General features: G+C 47.3%; 2 protein-coding genes across 2 annotated transcripts in view; one reads left to right on the forward strand and one right to left on the reverse strand.

Annotated features, from left to right (window-relative positions):
- KIAA1143 (KIAA1143 ortholog) overlaps window positions 1–18,235 on the reverse strand; it is a 57,896-nt gene extending 39,661 nt beyond the window's left edge. Inside the window, exon 1 of the mRNA XM_063922409.1 lies at window positions 18,013–18,235. The gene's annotated coding sequence lies outside the window, so the exon portion shown is untranslated. The remainder of the gene's footprint in view (window positions 1–18,012) is intronic.
- Window positions 18,236–18,250: 15 nt separating this feature from the next.
- The window catches only part of KIF15 (kinesin family member 15), a 438,779-nt gene continuing 433,304 nt past the window's right edge, over window positions 18,251–23,725 (forward strand). Inside the window, exons 1-2 of the mRNA XM_063922408.1 lie at window positions 18,251–18,384; window positions 18,762–18,795. Coding sequence (XP_063778478.1) covers window positions 18,366–18,384; window positions 18,762–18,795 — 53 coding nt within the window. The 5' untranslated portion in view covers window positions 18,251–18,365. The remainder of the gene's footprint in view (window positions 18,385–18,761; window positions 18,796–23,725) is intronic.

Raw genomic sequence — 23,725 nt, forward strand, 5'->3', positions numbered from 1 at the left:
AACATGTGCAGAGAGAGTCAGATTTGGGTGGGTTATATTGTTTCTGTGCAGAGTAAATACTGCCTGCTACCCCACCCAAATCTAACGCTCTCTGCAAATGTTATATCTGCCCCCCCCCCCCTGCAGTGCATATGGCTTTGCCCAACTGCTAACAAATTTGCTGCTGTAATCAACTCTGAATTAGGTTCATAGACCTGTACAAAGTAAATGGAAATCAGATACACCTACAACTGTGTCATTAATGGTAACCCAACAAATAAGTTCCACATAAGTGCTTTGATAATCCATCCTAACAACAGTGTAAGAAGCTTTCGTTTCCCTTATTGTGTGTAACTGTAACAACACACGGATGGATTTAATGGTTGCTAACCTGTTCTTCGGGATTGGTGGAAGAGAGGCACAGATTTTAACATGCCGGTTGTGTTCATCAGGCCAAGGAGGTTTGGGCTTCACTGTGCCTAACATGCGGGTCGCGACCCTCTGTCTGGGTTCCCTAGTACGGGGCTGGTATAAACTGGAGTTTGTAAACACGGGGACGACAGACAGGTCGGAGCTGGGAAGAATGTCAGGAACAGAAACAGGGAGCAGACAGCAGGGTGGCAGGAGCCAGAAATGGAGCACAAGGAAGGCATGGACCAGGAATGGGACACACGGGAAAGCACCACCTGTTACAGAGATGAAAGCTGTAGCCGGAGGGAAGCAGCTGGCCGAGAGTGCTACAGCAGGTGTTGGGGACCAGCAAACTCGAGCTGGGTAAGTATATGCCAGGTTGCATCGCACTGAGGGCCTAATTCAGACCTGATCGCTATGCTGCAAATTTTGTTGTCCTGCAATCAGATAGTCGCCGCCCAAGGGGGGGGGGGTTTAAATTCACCCCGTCCAAGTGTGTGATCGCATGAGTACGCCGTGCGAAAATGTCCCTCAGTCAGCGGACAGCTGCAAATACGTTAGCAACTCACTCACCACCAAATAGTTTTTCCACTGTGTGCAGTCTGTGAGCAGCCCAGGACTTAATCTACAGTATGAAATGAAGAGGCTGATTGGTTACGGAGCTGACGTCACACACCCTCCCTGAAAACACTTGGGAACGCCTGCGTTTTCCCTGACACTCCCAGAAAACGGTCAGTTACAACCCACAAACGGCCTCTTCCTGTCAATCAGCTTGCAAATGGCTGTGCGGTCTAAATTTTTGCACCAGCTTGTCGCTGTTTGGCAACACGCGTGCGCATTGTGGTGCATACGCAGGTAATCGTTTATCACCCGCTGTATGAAAATGCACAGCAGCGATCAGGTCTGAATCGGGCCCTGTGACAGTAATTTCATTAAACTAGAGCTACAGATGACAGACGTGTCTGCATACATTTTTGCTGCAGTCGCAGCCCCTCTCGGCACGGCAGGTCCAGTAAGACTGCTTGTGCCGAGCTTCTTTTTTGTACCTTTTGCATGAAAATGTGTCTTAGTCACAATGTGATGCAACTAGGACACACCAGGGGTCAGATGTAACAGAGTGCAAGACGGCCGGAGCTGAGATTCCGTCTAAACTTGTACATTTAAAAAAAAAAAAAAACTACCTGGTTTTGGCTTGTTAATGTACGCTGCTTTAAAAAAAGTACAAGTTCAGCTGTGATCGCGGAGCTCCGACCATCTCGCACTCCACTACATCCGGCCACAGGAGACTGTGCTGGTTAATTTGATATGCGACACTTGTATATCTATGTGTGACCGAGTCTCTGAATCTGTACACAAGTGCTACGATGCAGTACCAGCAGCTTTTCTCCACGCCAAGTTCCACTGAGCTACATACTGTATACAGACTCAGTCGCACACAAATGTATGTGTCGCATATCAAATTAATCAGCAGTCTACTTGTGCTCCCTAGTCACATTACATTGCAACTAACAAATTTCGGGCAAAGAAGGCTCTTGGTGCAAGCAGAGTTGCATGAGACCTTTCTACTCACGCCCATTAGACATCTCGCGACGCATGGCGCATTGAGGCTAGATGCATGAGGACACATCTGTACAGTCATGGTTGCCACTGGAGCCAGCCCTGCTGGCACATCCCCAGTATTATTGCTTCCTGCAATTGTGTCTATAATTAACATTCTTCAGTCATAGAGGATCTAACGTAAGCAACCCCAATAATTTTAGAACGTTGTCTCTCATGATGGTTATAATTAAGTAACCAATTGAATGCATAATATGTTTAGAAATTAAGTTGAAATATGAAAAAGACGATTATCATACTGTGAAAACGGGTGATGCTGGCATTAAGCTTGCAGACATTATGGGGGGAGATGTACTAAGCCTTGGAGGGATATAAAATAAGAATTTACTTACCGATAATTCTATTTCTCGTAGTCCGTAGTGGATGCTGGGGACTCCGTAAGAACCATGGGTGATAGCGGCTCCGCAGGAGACTGGGCACAAAAGTAAAGCTTTAGAACTACCTGGTGTGCACTGGCTCCTCCCCCTATGACCCTCCTCCAAGCCTCAGTTAGGATACTGTGCCCGGACGAGCGTACACAATAAGGAAGGATTTTGAATCCCGGGTAAGACTCATACCAGCCACACCAATCACACCATATAACTTGTGATCTAAACCCAGTTAACAGCATGATAACAGAGGAGCCTCTAGAAAAGATGGCTCACTACAGCAATAACCCGATTTTTTTGGTAACAATAACTATGTACCAGTATTGCAGACAATCCGCACTTGGGATGGGCGCCCAGCATCCACTACGGACTACGAGAAATAGAATTATCGGTAAGTAAATTCTTATTTTCTCTAACGTCCTAAGTGGATGCTGGGGACTCCGTAAGGACCATGGGGATTATACCAAAGCTCCCAAACGGGCGGGAGAGTGCGGATGACTCTGCAGCACCAAATGTGAGAACTCCAGGTCCTCCTCAGCCAGGGTATCAAATTTGTAGAATTTTACAAACGTATTTGCTCCTGACCAAGTAGCTGCTCGGCAAAGTTGTAAAGCCGAGACCCCTCGGGCAGCCGCCCAAGATGAGCCCACCTTCCTTGTGGAATGGGCTTTTACAGATTTTGGCTGTGGCAGGCCTGCCACAGAATGTGCAAGCTGAATTGTACTACAAATTCCACGAGCAATAGTCTGCTTAGAAGCAGGAGCACCCAGCTTGTTGGGTGCATACAGAATAAACAACGAGTCAGATTTTCTGACTCCAGCCGTCCTGGAAACCTATATTTCCAGGGCTCTGACAACGTCTAGCAACTTGGAGTCCTCCAAGTCCCTAGTAGCCGCAGGCACCACAATAGGTTTATTCAGGTGAAACGCTGAAAACCACCTTAGGGAGAAACTGAGGACAAGTCCTCAATTCCGCCCTGTCCGAATGGAAAATCAGATGAGGGCTTTTACAGGATAAAGCCGCCAATTCTGACACGCACCTGGCCCAGGCCAGGGCCAACAGCATGACCACTTTCCATGTGAGATATTTTAACTCCACATATTTAAGTGGTTCAAACCAATGTGACTTTTGGAACCCAAAAACTACATTTAGATCCCAAGGTGCCACTGGAGGCACAAAAGGAGGCTGTATATACAGTACCCCTTTCACAAACGTCTGAACTTCAGGGACTGAAGCTAGTTCTTTTTGGAAGAAAATGGACAGGGCCGAAATTTGAACCTTAATGGACTCCCATTTCAGGCCCATAGACACTCCTGTTTGCAGGAAATGTAGGAATCGACCTAGTTGAAAAATTCCTCCGTCGGGGCCTTACTGGCCTCGCACCACGCAACATATTTTCGCCAAATGCGGTGATAATGTTTTGCGGTTATATCTTTCCTGGCTTTGATCAGGATAGGAATGACATCATCCGGAATGCCTTTCTCCTTCAGGATCCGGCGTTCAACCGCCATGCCGTAAAACGCAGCCGCTGTAAGTCTTGGAACAGACAGGGTCCTTGCTGGAGCAGGTCCCTTCTTAGAGGTAGAGGCCACGGATCCTCCGTGAGCATCTCTTGAAGTTCCGGTTACCAAGTCCTTCTTGGCCAATCCGGAGCCACGAATATAGTGCTTACTCCTCTCCATCTTATAATTCTCAGTACCTTGGGTATGAGAGGCAGAGGAGGGAACACATACACTGACTGGTACACGCACTGTGTTACCAGAGCGTCCACAGCTATTGCCTGAGGGTCCCTTGACCTGGCGCAATACTTGTCGAGTTTTATAAACATGTGGAAGACTTCTGGGTGAAGTCCCCACTCTCCCGGGTGGAGGTCGTGTCTGCTGAGGAAGTCTGCTTCCCAGTTGTCCACTCCCGGAATGAATACTGCTGACAGTGCTATCACATGATTTTCCGCCCAGCGAAGAATCCTTGCAGCTTCTGCCATTGCCCCCCTGCTTCTTGTGTCACCCTGTCTTTTTACGTGGGTGACTGCCGTGATGTTGTCCGAATGGATCAACTCCGGGTGACCTTGAAGCAGAGGTCTTGCTGAGCTTAGAGCATTGTAAATGGCCCTTAGCTTCAGGATATTTATGTGAAGTGATGTCTCCAGGCTTGACCATAAGCTCTGGAAATTCCTTCCCTGTGTGACTGCTCCCCAGCCTCGCAGGCTGGCATCCGTGGTCACCAGGACCCAGTCCTGAATGTGCGGCCCTCTAGAAGATGAGCACTCTGCAACCACCACAGGAGAGACACCCTTGTGCTTGGTGACAGGGTTATCCGCTGATGCATCTGAAGATGCGACCCAGACCATTTGTCCAGCAGGTCCCACTGGAAAGTTCTCGCGTGGAATCTGCCGAATGTGATTGCTTCGTAGGAAGCCACCATTTTTCCCAGAACCATTTCATTGATGTACTGAGACTTGGCTCGGTTATAGGAGGTTCCCGACTAGCTCGGATAACTCCCTGACTTTCTCCTCCGGGAGAAACACCTTTTTCTGGACTGTGTCCAGGATCATCCCTAGGAACAGAAGACGAGTCGTCGGAATCAGCTGCGATTTTGGAATATTGAGAATCCAATCGTGCTGCCGCAACACTACCTGAGATAGTGCTACGCCGACCTCCAACTGTTCCCTGGATCTTACCCTTATCAGGGAATCGTCCAAGTAAGGGATAACTAAAAATTCCCTTCCTTCGAAGGAGTATCATCATTTCGGCCATTACCTTGGTAAAGACCCGGGGTGCCGTGGACCATCCATACGGCAGCGTCTGAAACTGATAGTGACAGTTCTGTACCATAAACCTGAGGTACCCTTGGTGAGAAGGGTAAATTGGGACATGAAGGTAAGCATCCTTGATGTCCCGAGACATCATGTAGTCCCCTTCTTCCAGGTTCGCAATCACTGCTCTGAGTGACTCAATCTTGAATTTGAACCTCCGTATGTAAGTGTTCAAGATTTTAGATTTAGAATCGGTCTCACCGAGCCGTCCGGCTTCGGTACCACAACAGTGTGGAATAATACCCTGTTCCCTGTTGCAGGAGGGGTACCTTGATTATCACCTGCTGGGAATACAGCTTGTGAATGGCTTCCAAAACTGCCTCCCTGTCAGAAGGAGACATCGGTAAAGCCGACTTTAGGAAACGGCGAGGGGGAGACGTCTCGTATTCCAATTTGTACCCCTGAGATATCACCTGAAGGATCCAGGGGTCTACTTGCGAGTGAGCCCACTGCGCGCTGAAATTCATTGAGACGGGCCCCCACCGTGCTTGATTCTGCTTGTAAAGCCCCAGCGTCATACTGAGGGCTTGGCAGAGGCGGGAGAGGGCTTCTGTTCCTGGGAACTGGCTGATTTCTGCAGCCTTTTTCCTCTCCCTCTGTCACGGGGCAGAAATGAGGAACCTTTTGCCCGCTTGCCCACGAAAAGACTGCGCCTGATAATACGGCGTCTTCTTATGTTGAGAGGCGACCTGGGGTACAAACGTGGATTTCCCAGCTGTTGCCGTGGCCACCAGGTCTGAAAGACCGACCCCAAATAACTCCTCCCCTTAATAAGGCAATACTTCCAAATGCCGTTTGGAATCCGCATCACCTGACCACTGTCGTGTCCATAACCCTCTACTGGCAGAAATGGACAACGCACCTAGACTTGATGCCAGTCGGCAAATATTCCGCTGTGCATCACGCATATATAGAAATGCATCTTTTAAATGCTCTATAGGCAATAATATACTGTCCCTATCTAGGGTATCAATATTTTCAGTCAGGGAATCCGACCACGCCAACCCAGCACTGCACATCCAGGCTGAGGCGATTGCTGGTCGCAGTATAACACCAGTATGTGTGTAAATACATTTTAGGATACCCTCCTGCTTTCTATCAGCAGGATCCTTAAGGGCGGCCATCTCAGGAGAGGGTAGAGCCCTTGTTCTTACAAGCGTGTGAGCGCTTTATCCACCCTAGGGGGTGTTTCCCAACGCACCCTAACCTCTGGCGGGAAAGGATATAATGCCAATAACATTTTAGAAATTATCAGTTGTTATCGGGGGAAACCCATGCATCATCACACACCTCATTTAATTTCTCAGATTCAGGAAAACTACAGGTAGTTTTTCCTCACCGAACATAATACCCCTTTTTGGTGGTACTCGTATTATCAGAAATGTGTAAAAGATTTTTCATTGCCTCAATCATGTAACGTGTGGCCCTACTGGAAGTCACATTTGTCTCTTCACCGTCGACACTGGAGTCAGTATCCGTGTCGGCGTCTATATCTGCCATCTGAGGTAACGGGCGCTTTAGAGCCCCTGATGGCCTATGAGACGTCTGGACAGGCACAAGCTGAGTAGCCGGCTGTCTCATGTCAACCACTGTCTTTTATACAGAGCTGACACTGTCACGTAATTCCTTCCAACAGTTCATCCACTCAGGTGTCGACCCCCTAGGGGGTGACATCACTATTACAGGCAATCTGCTCCGTCTCCACATCATTTTTCTCCTCATACATGTCGACACAAACGTACCGACACACAGCACACACACAGGGAATGCTCTGATAGAGGACAGGACCCCACTAGCCCTTTGGGGAGACAGAGGGAGAGTTTGCCAGCACACACCAGAGCGCTATATATATACAGGGATAACCTTATATAAGTGTTTTTCCCCTTATAGCTGCTGTATTTTTAATACTGCGCGTAAATAGTGCCCCCCTCTCTTTTTTAACCCTTTCTGTAGTGTAGTGACTGCAGGGGAGAGCCAGGGAGCTTCCCTCCAACGGAGCTGTGAGGGAAAATGGCGCCAGTGTGCTGAGGAGATAGGCTCCGCCCCCTTCTCGGCGGCCTTATCTCCCGTTTTTCTGTGTATTCTGGCAGGGGTTAAATACATCCATATAGCCCAGGAGCTATATGTGATGCATTTTTTTTGCCATCCAAGGTGTTTTTATTGCGTCTCAGGGCCCCCCCCCCAGCGCCCTGCACCCTCAGTGACCGGAGTGTGAAGTGTGCGGAGAGCAATGGCGCACAGCTGCAGTGCTGTGCGCTACCTTGTTGAAGACAGGACGTCTTCTGCCGCCGATTTTCCGGACCTCTTCTGTCTTCTGGCTCTGTAAGGGGGCCGGCGGCGCGGCTCTGGGACCTATCCATGGCTGGGCCTGTGATCGGTCCCTCTGGAGCTAATGTCCAGTAGCCTAAGAAGCCCAATCCACTCTGCACGCAGGTGAGTTCGCTTCTTCTCCCCTTAGTCCCTCGATGCAGTGAGCCTGTTGCCAGCAGGTCTCACTGAACATAAAAAACCTAAAACTAAACTTTTCACTAAGCAGCTCAGGAGAGCCACCTAGTGTGCACCCTTCTCGTTCGGGCACAAAAATCTAACTGAGGCTTGGAGGAGGGTCATAGGGGGAGGAGCCAGTGCACACCAGGTAGTTCTAAAGCTTTACTTTTGTGCCCAGTCTCCTGCGGAGCCGCTATTCCCCATGGTCCTTACGGAGTCCCCAGCATCCACTTAGGACGTTAGAGAAAGTACAGTACCAGCCAATCAGCTCCTAACTGCCATGTTGCTGGCTGTGTTTGAAAGATGGCAGTTAGAAACTGATTGGTTGGTAGTTTCTCTCTCTCCACTTTATCACTCTCTAAAGGGCCCCATACATCTACGATAAGTTGTGACAATTCTCTATTCTGAACATGTATGGGCTATCCCTACTGGCGTTTAAAAATCATGATTTATCAAGGCTTTTTTATCTCTAAACAATCTTGCCTATACACTGGGTGGGGTTTACAAAGGTGGAAAGGGGTCCGTCGCGGTTCTGGGGTGCGCTTCTGCGCTAGTGGACATACCTAACTGGGTGTTGTGTGTTTATTTTAATATTGCCCTTACAGGGGGATTATTGGTACCAGCGGGCAGTTAATGTTTTGCATGATGGTACTTCTGGTTCTCCAAGACTTGCTGGGACCTGTAGTCCCACTGTGAGGACAGTATTTTTTACAGTCAACTCAGCTCATATGACAGAGGGGTGCTGGGGATAGCCCTGGGTGGGGTGTCCCACTTCCCCCGCGTGGGCTGACTAGTTAGGGGGGGAAATGCTTCAGCCATTACCACCCTGCTAGTGAAGACCTGTGCTGGCCAGACAGCAGCGTCGTGTCTGGTTCCCGGCAGCGCTGGGGGCAGCACAGCAGCTTACAGGGCTTGTCCCCAGCGTGATGATCCGGAGTCCCGTTCTGCAGGGTTTCCCGGCGGTTGGAGATGACGTCATCTCTAAGCGCCGGCCTAGAAAACACTGCACCCGGGTGCAGTGTAAACGGTGCCGATCCGGGAATATCCCGGATCAGCACTGCAGTGTAAAAGGGAGGAGTGCCGGGTCTGACCCGGCTTGGAACCGTGTTCCAAATCCTGGGTCAGACCCGGTATTTTGGTGTAAAAGGGGTATTATTTCACTTGTGATGCAGAGATTCGAAAAACATGCACTGTTCGGGGGTCCCTGAGGACTGGTGTTGGGAATCACTGTTCTATACATCATGCATAGCAATTAAATATAGGCAGTTATGTGATAGATCCTAAGATTATGTAACCAGTAGAATTCTGGCGAGTTCACAATTAACTTTAAAGCAGCAACCAGTTCTAAAGCATCTGTGAATGCATCTAAAGTCGCTAAAAAGTTACGGCATCCATCGCGTCGGGATGCTGACTGCATACCGTTGTAAGACCACTCACAGGAAGAAATCACAGATCTGTCCCGATCACAGCAGCACCTTTGTGCCGGGTGTAGTACGGCTGACCGGCGGGGTCAGCTTACCGACGCCCGGATCCCGGCAGCATACCGGCGGGGAGGGGCGAGTGCAGCAAGCCCCTTGCGCGCTCGCCACGCTGCGGGCTCGGTGGCGACCTGCGGTCGCCACTGGTTCTATTCCCACTCTATGGGTGTCGTGGACACTCACGAGTGGAAATAGTCCCTGTTGGTCGGCATGCCGACCATCGGGATAGTGAGCGCTCGGCATGGTGGAGGAGGTCATGTGACTGTCGGTCACCCGACCGCCGGTCACATGAATACCACCCCTTTGTACCTACACTTAAGGCAACGCATGCGCCACAAGGGTTTCCAGAATTTTCTGCGCATACACAGCTGCACAGTTTGTATTTTGTGTGATTCAGAATCAAGCCCATAAAGTGAAGAGGTTGCCCATAGTAACCAAGCACCTTCTGTCATTTATTCATACCTAAACAATCCACTGGAAAAAAGCACCTGTAAAAAACCTATGTTTTAACTTTTAAACCAGCGAGCACAGCCGGCGCAGCCACCCGGACATCAGTGTAACATTCCAGCGTCTTAAGGTGTCAGCACTTTGATTCCTCTACTGATAAAAGGGCAAGTATCCTAAACGTATAAATTGATCATACTAAATACCTGTGTACGGAACATGGAGTAAAAAAATATTTTCTGGAGAAATATAACCATTTGTTATAACTTACCTATTTTTTGAGGAACTTTTTGTTCTAACATCAAACAAAGGAAACATTACAACCAAATTGGTACTTTGCATTTGGTTATATTCAGTTCTATGGAACAATTAGATGAATTATAACCTGGAGGACTTCGTTCAATCGAATATAACATTGTAATGTTTTTATTGGTTATTTTATTGTGTATTTTTGCAAATTAATGTAACTGGTGATACCTATGTTAAACATTAAGTGTTTTATCTGTCTGTGGAAGTTTTTAGTTTAAAATTTAAATATCCGGTGATACTTTAGTCCGTTTGCGCTCTCTATTTTTTCTGTTGTTGCACTTATTCATACCTGCCAACTGTCCCAATTTTCAGGTGATAGTCAAGTTTTTCTTGGACTGTCCCACCCGCAGACCACATTGTTCTGTGGTTGGGGGGTAACAGTTGGGAGACTCTCTCTCTCTCTTACCGTTATGCAGTGAATCCCAAGGCCACACCTCCTTTACGTTATGCAGTGAATCCCAAGGAATCCCTCTTTATGGGGACAAGAAGTTAGGAGGTATAACTTTATAGACTGTACTCAGTGGCAGAACTGTGGGAGGCAGTGGAGTCGGCTGCCGCCGGGCTCCTGACCTCCAGGGGTCACATCTCCTCCATTATCTTCTGCAGCCTAAATCGTTCGCTGCGGAGGAGCTGTGCCAGTGACACGGAAGCTGCCTCCTCGTTGTATATACAGAGCTGACTCTGGCTGCAGCTAGGGGGAGCTCCAGACAGAGCGCATCTCCTCCCTCAGTGAAGCTCTCTGTTCATCTCTGTTCCTCCGTTGGGCTAGCAGCAGGTAGGCACTGGCAGCACTTGCCTCAAGCTGCACTAGGGGGTGTTAGTAGTGGGAGGGGGGATGCTGGGGGGTATTTAATAAATGTTGGCAGCTCTGTTTTGTGTGTGCATGTTTTTAAGTGATGTGTGTGTGTGTGTGTGTGTGTGTAAGTGAGGTGTGTGTAGGAGGCTTTTGTAAGTGAGAGGCATGTGTGTAAGTGAGGTGTGTGTGTGTGTGTGTTTAAGTGAAGGAAGCTTGTGAGAGGCATGTGTGTGTGAGAGAGGTGTGTGAGTCGTGTGTGTGTTTAAATGAAAGATTTGTGTGTGTGTGTGTGTGTAAGGCATTTGTGTGTTTTTAAGTGAAGGAGGCGTGTATGTGTCTGTGAGAAAGAGGCATGTGTGAGAGGCGCGCGTTTGTGTTTAAGTGAAATAGGCGTTTGTGTGTTTTTAAATGAAAGAGGCGTGTTTTTAAGTGAAAGAAGTGTGTGTTTTTAATTGAAATAGGCGTTTATGTGTTTTTAAGTGAAAGAGGCGCTTGTGTGAGAGAGGCGTGTGTGTGTGGTTTTAAGTGAAAGGCGTTTGTGTGTTATATAAAAACACACAAACGCATTTCACTTAAAACCACACACACGCCTCTCTCTCACACAAGCGTTTCTTTCACTTAAAAACACATAAACGCCTATTTCAATTAAAAACACACACTTCTTTCACTTAAAAACACACGCCTCTTTCATTTAAAAACACACAAACGCATATAATAAGAATTTACTTACCGATAATTCTATTTCTCGGAGTCCGTAGTGGATGCTGGGGTTCCTGAAAGGACCATGGGGAATAGCGGCTCCGCAGGAGACAGGGCACAAAAAAGTAAAGCTTTACTAGGTCAGGTGGTGTGCACTGGCTCCTCCCCCTATGACCCTCCTCCAGACTCCAGTTAGGTACTGTGCCCGGACGAGCATACACAATAAGGGAGGCATTTTGAATCCCGGGTAAGACTCATACCAGCCACACCAATCACACCGTACAACTTGTGATCTAAACCCAGTTAACAGTATGACAACAGAAAGGGCCTCTTAAAGATGGCTCCTTAACAATAACCCGAATTAGTTAACAATAACTATGTACAAGTATTGCAGATAATCCGCACTTGGGATGGGCGCCCAGCATCCACTACGGACTCCGAGAAATAGAATTATCGGTAAGTAAATTCTTATTTTCTCTATCGTCCTAAGTGGATGCTGGGGTTCCTGAAAGGACCATGGGGATTATACCAAAGCTCCCAAACGGGCGGGAGAGTGCGGATGACTCTGCAGCACCGAATGAGAGAACTCCAGGTCCTCCTTTGCCAGGGTATCAAATTTGTAAAATTTTACAAACGTGTTCTCCCCCGACCACGTAGCTGCTCGGCAGAGTTGTAATGCCGAGACCCCTCGGGCAGCCGCCCAAGATGAGCCCACCTTCCTTGTGGAGTGGGCTTTTACAGTTTTAGGCTGTGGCAGGCCTGCCACAGAATGTGCAAGTTGAATTGTGTTACAAATCCAACGAGCAATCGACTGCTTAGAAGCAGGTGCGCCCAACTTGTTGGGTGCATACAATATAAACAGCGAGTCAGATTTTCTGACTCCAGCCGTCCTTGCAATGTATATTTTTAAGGCTCTGACAACGTCCAACAACTTGGAGTCCTCCAAGTCGCTAGTGGCCGCAGGCACCACAATAGGTTGGTTCAGATGAAATGCTGATACCACTTTAGGGAGAAAATGCGGACGAGTCCGCAGTTCTGCCCTATCCGAATGGAAGATTAGATAAGGACTTTTATAAGATAAAGCCGCCAATTCAGATACTCTCCTGGCAGAGGCCAGGGCTAGTAACATAGTCACTTTCAATGTGAGATATTTCAAATCCACCTTTTTCAATGGTTCAAACCAATGGGATTTGAGGAAATCTAAAACTACATTTAGATCCCACGGTGCCACCGGAGGCACCACAGGAGGCTGTATATGCAGTACTCCCTTGACAAAAGTCTGGACCTCAGGGACAGAGGCCAATTCTTTTTGGAAGAATATTGACAGGGCCGAAATTTGAACCTTAATGGATCCCAATTTGAGACCCATAGATAATCCTGATTGCAGGAAATGTAGGAAACGACCCAGTTGGAATTCCTCCGTCGGAACCCTCCGATCCTCGCACCACGCTACATATTTTCGCCAAATGCGGTGATAATGTTTCACGGTGACTTCCTTCCGTGCCTTAATCAAGGTAGGAATGACTTCTTCTGGAATGCCTTTCCCTTTTAGGATCTGGCGTTCAACCGCCATGCCGTCAAACGCAGCCGCGGTAAGTCTTGAAAAAGACAGGGACCCTGCTGTAGCAGGTCCCTTCTCAGAGGTAGAGGCCACGGTTCGTCCGTGAGCATCTCTTGAAGTTCCGGATACCAAGTCCTTCTCGGCCAATCCGGAACCACTAGTATTGTTCTTACTCTTCTTTGCCGTATGATCTTCAATACCTTTGGTATGAGCGGCAGAGGAGGAAACACATACACTGACTGGTACACCCAAGGAGTTACCAGTGCGTCCACAGCTATTGCCTGTGGATCTCTTGACCTGGCGCAATATTTGTCCAGTTTCTTGTTGAGGCGAGACGCCATCATGTCTACAATTGGTCTTTCCCAACGGTCTATTAACATGTTGAAGACTTCTGGATGTAGACCCCACTCTCCCGGATGAAGATCGTGTCTGCTGAGGAAGTCTGCTTCCCAGTTGTCCACGCCCGGGATGAACACTGCTGACAGTGCTATCACGTGATTCTCCGCCCAGCGAAGAATCTTGGCAGCTTCTGCCATTGCACTCCTGCTTCTTGTGCCGCCCTGCCTGTTTACATGGGCGACCGCCGTGATGTTGTCCGACTGAATCAACACCGGCTTTCCTTGCAGGAGAAGTTCCGCCTGGCTTAGAGCATTGTAGATTGCTCTTAGTTCCAGAATGTTTATGTGAAGAGACTTTTCCAGACTCGTCCATACTCCCTGGAAGTTTCTTCCTTGTGTGACTGCTCCCCAGCCTCTCAGGCTGGCGTCCGTGGTCACCAGGATCCAATCCTGAATGCCGAATCTGCGGCCTTCTAATAGGTGAGCCTTCTGCAACCACCACAGAAGTGACACCCTTGTCTTTGGTGACAGGGTTATTCGCAGGTGCATCTGCAGATGCGACCCTGACCATTTGTCCAACAGATCCCTTTGGAATATTCTTGCATGGAATCTGCCGAATGGAATTGCTTCGTAAGAAGCCACCATTTTTCCCAGGACTCTTGTGCATTGATGTACTGACACTTTTCCTGGTTTTAGGAGGTTCCTGACCAGATCGGATAACTCCTTGGCTTTTTCCTCTGGAAGGAAAACCTTTTTCTGAACCGTGTCCAGAATCATTCCTAGGAACAGCAGACGAGTTGTCGGGATTAAATGGGATTTTGGAATATTCAGAATCCACCCGTGTTGTCTTAGCACCTCTTGAGATAGTGCTAAAGCTGTCTCCAGCTGTTCTCTGGACCTTGCCCTTATTAGGAGATCGTCCAAGTATGGGATAACTAATACGCCTTTTCTTCGAAGAAGAATCATCATCTCGGCCATTACCTTGGTAAAGACCCGAGGCGCCGTGGACAATCCGAACGGCAGCGTCTGAAACTGATAGTGACAGTTTTGAACAATGAACCTGAGGTACCCCTGGTGTGCGGGGTAAATCGGAACGTGTAGATACGCATCCTTGATGTCCAAGGATACCATAAAGTCCCCTTCTTCCAGGTTCGCTATCACTGCTCTGAGTGACTCCATCTTGAACTTGAACTTTTTTATGTAGAGGTTCAAGGACTTCAGATTTAGAATAGGCCTTACCGAGCCATCCGGCTTCGGTACCACAAATAGAGTGGAATAATACCCCTTTCCTTGTTGTAATAGGGGTACTTTGACTATCACCTGCTGAGCGTACAGCTTGTGAATGGCTTCCAACACCCTCTCCCTTTCGGAAGAGACGGTTGGTAAGGCAGACTTCAGGAAACGATGAGGAGGATCCGTCTCTAATTCCAACCTGTACCCCTGAGATATTATCTGCAGGATCCAGGGGTCTACCTGCGAGTGAGCCCACTGCGCGCTGTAATCTGTTGGTGTCTCTTCCCTCTTCCTCTGCCTCGTGGCAGGTACGACAAGCCCTTTGCTCTCTTATTTTTGTAGGAGCGAAAAGGCTGCGGTTGAAAGGTCGGTGCCTTTCTCTGTTGGGGAGTGACTTGAGGTAAAAAAGTGGATTTCCCGGCAGTAGCCGTGGCCACCAAGTCTGATAGACCAACTCCAAATAACTCCTCCCCTTTATACGGCAAAACCTCCATGTGACGTTTTGAATCCGCATCGCCTGTCCACTGTCGTGTCCATAAGGCTCTTCTGGCTGAAATGGACATAGCACTCACCCGAGATGCCAGTGTGCAAATATCCCTCTGTGCATCACGCATATAGATAAATGCATCCTTTATTTGTTCTAACGACAGTAAAACATTGTCCCTATCTAGGGTATCAATATTTTCAATCAGGGATTCTGACCAAACTACTCCAGCACTGCACATCCAGGCAGTTGCTATAGCTGGTCGTAGTATAACACCTGCATGTGTGTATATATTCTTTTGAATAACTTCCATCTTTCTATCTGATGGATCCTTAAGTGCGGCCGTCTCAGGAGAGGGTAACGCCACTTGTTTGGATAAGCGTGTGAGCGCCTTGTCCACCTTAGGGGGTGTTTCCCAGCGCGCCCTAACCTCTGGCGGGAAAGGGTATAATGCGAATAACTTTTTTGAAATTATCAACTTTTTATCAGGAGCAACCCACGCTTCATCACACACGTCATTTAATTCTTCTGATTCAGGAAAAACTGTTTGTAGTTTTTTCACACCATACATAATACCCTGTTTTACGGTATCTGTAGTATCAGCTAAATGTAACGTCTCCTTCATTGCCAAAATCATATAACGTGTGGCCCTACTGGAAAATACGTTTGAATTTCTACCGTCGTCACTGGAATCAGTGCCCGTGTCTGGGTCTGTGTCGACCGACTGAGGCAAAGGGCGTTTTACAGCCCCTGACGGTGTTTGAGGCGCCTGGACAGGCATTAATTGATTGTCCGGCCGCCTCATGTCCTCAACTGACTGTTTAAGGGAAGATAAACCATCACGTAATTCCACAAATAAAGGCATCCATTCTGGTGTCGACCCCCTGGGGGGTGACATCTGCATATTTGGCAATTGCTCCGCCTCCACACCAATATCGTCCTCATACATGTCGACACCACGTACCGACACACACCGCAAACTCACAGGGAATGCTCTAATGAAGACAGGACCCACTAGCCCTTTTGGGGAGACAGAGGGAGAGTCTGCCAGCACACACCACAAAGCGCTATATATACAAGGGATATCCTTATATTAAGTGCTCCCTTATAGCTGCTTTAATATATATATATATATAGCCATTAATGTGCCCCCCCTCTCTGTTTTACCCTGTTTCTGTAGTGCAGTGCAGGGGAGAGACCTGGGAGCCGTTCTGACCAGCGGAGCTGTGACAGAAAATGGCGCCGTGTGCTGAGGAGATAGGCCCCGCCCCTTTTTCGGCGGGTTCTTCTCCCGCTATTTTTCCAGTCAGGCAGGGGTTAAATATCTCCATATAGCCCCTATGGGCTATATGTGAGGTATTTTTAGCCTTGTATAAGGTTTATATTTGCCTCTCAGAGCGCCCCCCCCCAGCGCTCTGCACCCTCAGTGACTGCCCAGTGAAGTGTGCTGAGAGGAAAATGGCGCACAGCTGCAGTGCTGTGCGCTACCTTATGAAGACTGAGGAGTCTTCAGCCGCCGGTTTCCGGACCTCTTCACGCTTCAGCATCTGCAAGGGGGTCGGCGGCGCGGCTCCGGGACCGGACTCCACGGCTGGGCCTGTGTTCGATCCCTCTGGAGCTAATGGTGTCCAGTAGCCAAGCAGCAAATCCACTCTGCATGCAGGTGAGTTTACTACTTTCCCCCCTAAGTCCCACGTTGCAGTGATCCTGTTGCCAGCAGGACTCACTGTAAAGAAAAAAACCTAAACTAAACTTTCTCTAAGCAGCTCTTTAGGAGAGCCACCTAGATTGCACCCTTCTCGTTCGGGCACAAAATCTAACTGGAGTCTGGAGGAGGGTCATAGGGGGAGGAGCCAGTGCACACCACCTGACCTAGTAAAGCTTTACTTTTTTGTGCCCTGTCTCCTGCGGAGCCGCTATTCCCCATGGTCCTTTCAGGAACCCCAGCATCCACTTAGGACGATAGAGAAATATATATATATATATATATATATATATATATATATATATATATATATATATATCTCTATCTATCTATCCAAGAAATCCAGCACTCTGAGATATAGAATGACTTCTACCTGGGTGCCTTTACTGTAATTGCATAGATCCAGTACAGGCAGCTGCATGAGCTGGCTGAAAGCACGGCACTCCAGGATTTAATTCATAGCTTTTTTATAGAAAATGAATAAATGGTACAAGCATAATATATTTGTTATGTAGCTCACAGTCTTTGTGGAATCCTCATTAATGCCAACGTTTCCGGCCCTCTGCGGACCCCGTCATCAGGGCTGAGTAGAGAGAGCTAGTCCATTGTTGAGGATTCCACAAAGACTGTGAGCTACATAACAAATATATTATGCTTGTACCATTTATTCATTTTCTATAAAAAAAGCTTTGAATTAAATCCTGGAGTGCCGTGCTGGCACACCACTGCGCCAAAGCATCTCCATTGGGACCCACTGGTGGGTGAGGGAGTACTGTGGTTGTGCTATAAAAGGTATGCTGATGTCTATTTTATAGTGATGACTGACTTGGAGTGCCGTCCACTTTGCTTGTGTATCTATATTACTATTGGGAAAACACCTGAGCACGCTGCTACTGTTTACCCTGAATGCCAGATAGCTACGTATGGTGTGTGTATATATGTAGGGGGGCACCAACATTTATCATGCCTACGGGCGACTGGGGTGAACTTACGCCACTGACTGTACTAGATAGGTAGAAGGTGACTGGTTGCTATGGGCAACTTCACTTCATCTCCCTCAAACATCTGATACATCTCCCATTTAAAGCAAGAATAAATATTAAATAAAAAAAGCAAAAAAACACAACAACCAGCAATGCACCACTATCCCAAGTCTCAGGTTTACTGGAAACGTGCAACCAATCCATGCATTAACCAAAGAAAAACGTGGGGAGCGTGCTGCACAGTGCACACAACAACGACAGACAGTGATGGGATTTGGGGAATGGAATATAATAACTTTACTCACCTTCTATTTAATAATAACCCAGCTCACATGCATTGCTCACAATGCTTCGCGGTGAATAAAAAGACGGCGGCTCAGGTGGGTCATATAATCAAACAAGCATTCGCAGTAAATAGCAGCAAAGTCTGTGTACTCGGCCGTGTGACCGTCACAAAGATGGCCGACACAGCCTCAACGCTTCTGTGCAACAATTGGCCTGGAGCAGCGAAGTCTCCGACAGTGGGTGTGGCCGAGTGACAGCGGCTGAGTGTTACCTTCACTTAAGCGCCAAATTTGAAGTTTCCGCCATTTTGGTTGTGGACGGAGGTGACAGGCAAATCCATAGACCGGGATTAAGTCACGGAAGGGCAATAACTATGGCACCGGGCACACAGGGTATGTGTATGCCATGCGTTGTGGTCCTGTAGCTGATAGCTGCTGCCGCCGCCAGAGGGCTGTCTGGTAATGAGGAGAGATGCTGCTATATGTAGTACTTTTGCGTTATGATTTATAATTAGCTATCCTCCCGTATTATTACACCGTGTTATAGAGAGAGGCGGCTTGGTGTGATGGAGCATGAGGGTATGGTGGGCTTTCATGCAGCGATCACCTTGGCTCTGTAGCTGCCATTCTGGTATAGAATGCTTTCACCGAATCCCTAGAATGCTTTGTTCTTTTTTTATACACTGCCATTGTTATTGTGATTTACTTTGTATTATCCACCAAATAGAATTGCTTTGTAAATTGTATTGTTATTTGTGTTTGTTTTGTAGGTGACCCAGTTGATGTTACTTCAGGTTTATCAAGGTAAAAGCCTGTAACCTCTGCATTGCAAGACTGAGTGTATACTGTTATTTTGTACTCAAATCATTGATGCTATAGAAAAATGAAGGTCTCATACGTCATTGCTGAGATCTGCATTGATCTAGTGCCTGATTCAGGTACACGCAGTGGGAATGTCAGATTCTACTGTAGTGGTTAATGTTATCAGTCTGTGCGAGCGTCCCAGTGGTTACCGCTCTGAGATGCATATAGAAATAGTAAGAATGATTTGCTGGAGGTAATTGGGGCTTGGCTAGCCAGGCGTAGATGTGTCGCTGACAGTGCAGTAATGTTCAGGTGACTATATTGCACCTTGTGTAGGGCTAGTACAATCTTTGATGTTGCGTCTAAGTACATGTCACAAAGGTTTAGTGTTGTTGGTATCTCTGCAAGCTGAGAATTGGTTGCTGCATTTGCATAAAGATGGAATTGCGTGAACCTCTGAATCTGCTGCTTATCGACTGTATTTCACATTCAATCAGGTGCACTCTTCAGAGAGTACAGGCCCCCATATATCTGCACTGAATGGGGCAATTCTTCATTTCTCTAGCATCCATAAGGGATATTGGGGAGACTAAGTATGATGAGTATAGACGGGGTCCAAAGGAGCCAGTGCACTTTAAATTTCTTCACTGGTTGTGCTGGCTCCTCCCCTCTATGCCCCCTCCCACAGGCAGTTTAGAAAAAAATGCTCTCAGGAGAGGATGCACATCTCTGAGCTTCAGAGAGTTTTCTTCAGTTTATTTTAAATCTTTGTTAATTTCGGTATGCTGTTTGGGCAACAGCATACCTGCACCGTGGGAGTTAGGAGGGGGACGGTCACTGGCCTTGCCTGGTGTCGGAGCCGATCAGGACCACCGTCCTGAGAGGTTGTTTCTTCAGCGGGGCACTGCGCCTTAGCTGTCGCAATCGCAGCATGCAGCACACCCCTACCAGATACCTGAAGGCGAGTACAAATCGGGGGCCCCGCTAGGGAAATCCCCCGGTTCAAAGTGCGGCTGACACACAGGGGAGGCATACGGGACCCTCCTGGGGGGCACCCGCTGTAGCCCCCCGTGTAAACTGGCTAACGGTGGCTTAAACTAGCACTTGTGTGATGTTTTTAAGCACTTTAGGAGACATTGCCGGTATAAAAAAAACTCTGTAGCTCTGGCGCCATTGGTGAAGGGGGGGAGGTACCTCAGAGTGGGACCAGCGGCATTTTGGCGCCTTCCTCTGCTTACTGCAGCAGCAGGCTCACAAAGCTCATGCTGACACTCAAGACACGCTGGAAAACTGGTGCAGGGTGTAGCAAAGGGGGGAGAGCCGCTATTGTACACAATCTGTGTCCTATACAGGACAGAAATCATTGGTTTTCACTGTGATATAATAAGCTGACAGCCTCACTGGGGCTGTGTAGCTGGGGTGTGCTCTCTCTCTATATCTCCCTCTCACATACAGTAAGGGCAGGCTTGATAAGTATTTACTGTCTGTGTATGTCATTGTGATTTACTGTGAACATGGGTAAACACAAACTATGCAGTGTATACCACACCAGATTCTCTCCCTTATCATCTAATTCTGTTTCAGCCAATGCAGCCAATCTTCACAACTCAGTGAGGGGGCTGGGGGAGAGGGTCGAGAGCCTTCCTGGCTAGTGGCACTTAAAAATATGATGTCTGATATGTCGTCACAATTCACTGCGAATGTTCAAAAAAACTCAGCTACTACAACAGGCTGTTGCAGACTTAGCTGCCAGGGCAGATGTTACATAGCCCCCCCTCTATCACTCAGGACCACAAAAGCGTGGTTTACCTGCTCTACTATCTGATTCAGATTAGGATGTACAGGAGGATGGGGAGGACTTGGATCCCGTTAGTGGGGATTCCTTTTCTGCTCAGGGTATTGAACCCCTCATTCTGGCTATATGGGACGCTGCATCACAGCAGTCGTTTTTCTTTACACAGAACAAGCCTAATGTCACTTTCCCTGATTCTGCAGAGTTAGATGACTCGTTTAAGTTAGCCTGGAAAAATCCAGTAAAAATAGCAAGTGTCAAAAAGATTTTTGCACACTTTCCCATTTGCTCATGAAGGTAGGAAATTCTGGGAAGAACCCCCGGGGGTTGACGTATCAGTCTGGACTGTCAAAAAAGGCGGTGCTGCCTGCCCCATGCTCCTTTACCATAATGGACCCTGGGGACAGAAAAATAGAGACTACACTAAAGTCTATTTACACAGCAGCAGGTGTATCGCAAAGGCTGATCATAGCGGGTTGCTGGATAACCTATGCCATTCACACGTGGGTTTCTCAAATTCAGGAGGGCCTCTCCGGGGATATGCCTCTTGTCACTACGGTGACTCTCCTGAAGCACATTCAGGACACTGCACGCGTCCTGTGTGACTCGCTCAAGGAGATGGGCAGTATTAATGCTAGGACCTCTGCCATGGTAGTGTCGGTGCGCAGGTCCTTGTGGTTGCGTCAATGGATAGCGGACGCAGAGTCCAAGCGCAGAGTGGAATCTCTCCCCTTTTCTGGGGAATGGCTCTTTGGGGTTGAGTTGTATACGTGGATTTCTAAAGTTACTGCAGGGAAATCCATGTTTCTCTAACGTCCTAGTGGATGCTGGGGACTCCGAAAGGAACATGGGGAATAGCGGCTCCGCAGGAGACTGGGCACAAAGTAAAAGCTTTAGGACTAGCTGGTGTGCACTGGCTCCTCCCCCTATGACCCTCCTCCAAGCCTCAGTTAAGATTTTGTGCCCGAACGAGAAGGGTGCAATCTAGGTGGCTCTCCTGAGCTGCTTAGAGTAAAAGTTTAAATAGGTTTTTTTTATTTTCAGTGAGACCTGCTGGCAACAGGCTCACTGCATCGAGGGACTAAGGGGAGAAGAAGCGAACTCACCTGCGTGCAGAGTGGATTGGGCTTCTTAGGCTACTGGACATTAGCTCCAGAGGGACGATCACAGGCCCAGCCATGGATGGGTCCCGGAGCCGCGCCGCCGGCCCCCTTACAGATGTTGAAGCAAGAAGAGGTCCATAAATCGGCGGCAGAAGACTTTCCTGTCTTCATAAGGTAGCGCACAGCACTGCAGCTGTGCGCCATTGCTCTCAGCACACTTCGGTCACTGAGGGTGCAGGGCGCTGGGGGGGGGGCGCCCTGGGAAGCAATAAATTTACCTTATTTGGCAAAAAATACATCACATATAGCTCCTGGGCTATATGGATGTATTTAACCCCTACAATTTATAAGGAAAAGAGGTCGCGCTATAGAACCAATTAATTATTCCACACCATTTCCAATTAAAAATATTTATTTAAAACATATAACCATGTAAAAACATAAATGTATATTTTATTCCTAGAGTATTAAGATTTGGTGTGGTCACAACACCCTCGACTGCATACCAATTATAAATTAATATTTCTCATTAATAAAATGTGCTGAATAGTATAATGTCCAGACCGGCAATATATTATGCCACAATTTCAGTCTGTAATAGGATCCTTTATGTTAATTTGCACCCAATGATAGTAGGACACTGATGTTTTCGTCCAGACACTATGCACCACAATTGTAAAGATCACAGGTACCTTTGCTCACTCTGTCCCTTGTGCTTGTAATACGGGACCTGTTTGCAAGTTTGAGGAGCTTATATGTGTGACCCGAGCGTCCCCGGGATTACACAGTATAATGGACAACTGTTACCTGCGATTTGTAGCGGTGTGGTGCATGTACATATGGCAGTTTCTGTGTCCGTTTAGCAGGATGAAGAAAGGTTTCCGTACGGGCAACCCGACAGTTCCCACGAGGGGGCAAATGCTGTTGCTCAGCCCGCTCCAGCGGTCAGCCACCTCGCTGCTCCGGCTTCCAAAGAACACTGTTCTCTCCGACACCGTGCGATGGTAACTTCCACGGTTTGCTCGTAGCAGGTGCCAAGTGCTCTGGAAATGCCGGGAGAAGGTCTGAACCATTCAGCAGTCAGCGATCACTTAAACAGGGAGTCCTAGACGCGTTTCGTAACATCCAGTTACTTCTTCCATAGGCGGTACTCCCAATTATTCACAGAGGGTCCTTTTATATGCTGATTTTCTACTTGTGAAGATAGCACACCTGTTTCAATTCAGGGAAGGTTTTCCTTATTATCTATCAGCCACTGAGGCCATTTACGAACAGACTCTTTCTATCTACCACATTGCACAGTAAATAATATCGGATCACAAGAGTGACATTTAACAGAATCAATAGTATATTCACATACCTATAATTCTTTAAAATACATCCACATTAAAATATTAACTTTAGAAAAAAGGCTGAGTTCACGTGTTAAAACTAGGATATACCTGATGCGATGTAACAAAATCAATATATATATAGAAATGTACCTATTCCTACGCACCCATGCATATACCCACATGTACATGATTAAAAAATCTAAATACATGTGTGTACATATACAAATGCCCACGAACAGGCACACACAAACACATTATGTGGTCTTCGTAGGTACTATAATAACTTAAAATATATGAACCACAGAAAAAAATATATATAAAACACTGAAGGAATCTTCATATTTATTTTCTATTTTTAATTTTTATCAAAAACAAAATACCCAAAGGAGTTAATTGAATGTAGCCCTAAGAATATATAAATATTCACAACGATTTATTAAAGCCTGTTTTAAATTGTGATTGTTATCACTACCCAACCATCTCTACTTCAAGATTTAAGTATATATCAGAGCAACCAAAGAAAAAATTATCCAATCTTACTCTGATGGTATCCTATATACTAATCAAACAGAGTAATCATTAGCTCACTTTAGATGGATTACTTCACATAAACATACAGGAGGCAAGAGATCAAAAAGAATAGAGAATAATTTCAAATTAATTAACATACTAAACCACAAAATAAATATATATATATATAT

Source organism: Pseudophryne corroboree, chromosome 5, assembly GCF_028390025.1.
Source record: "Pseudophryne corroboree isolate aPseCor3 chromosome 5, aPseCor3.hap2, whole genome shotgun sequence".
NCBI lineage: Eukaryota > Metazoa > Chordata > Amphibia > Anura > Myobatrachidae > Pseudophryne > Pseudophryne corroboree.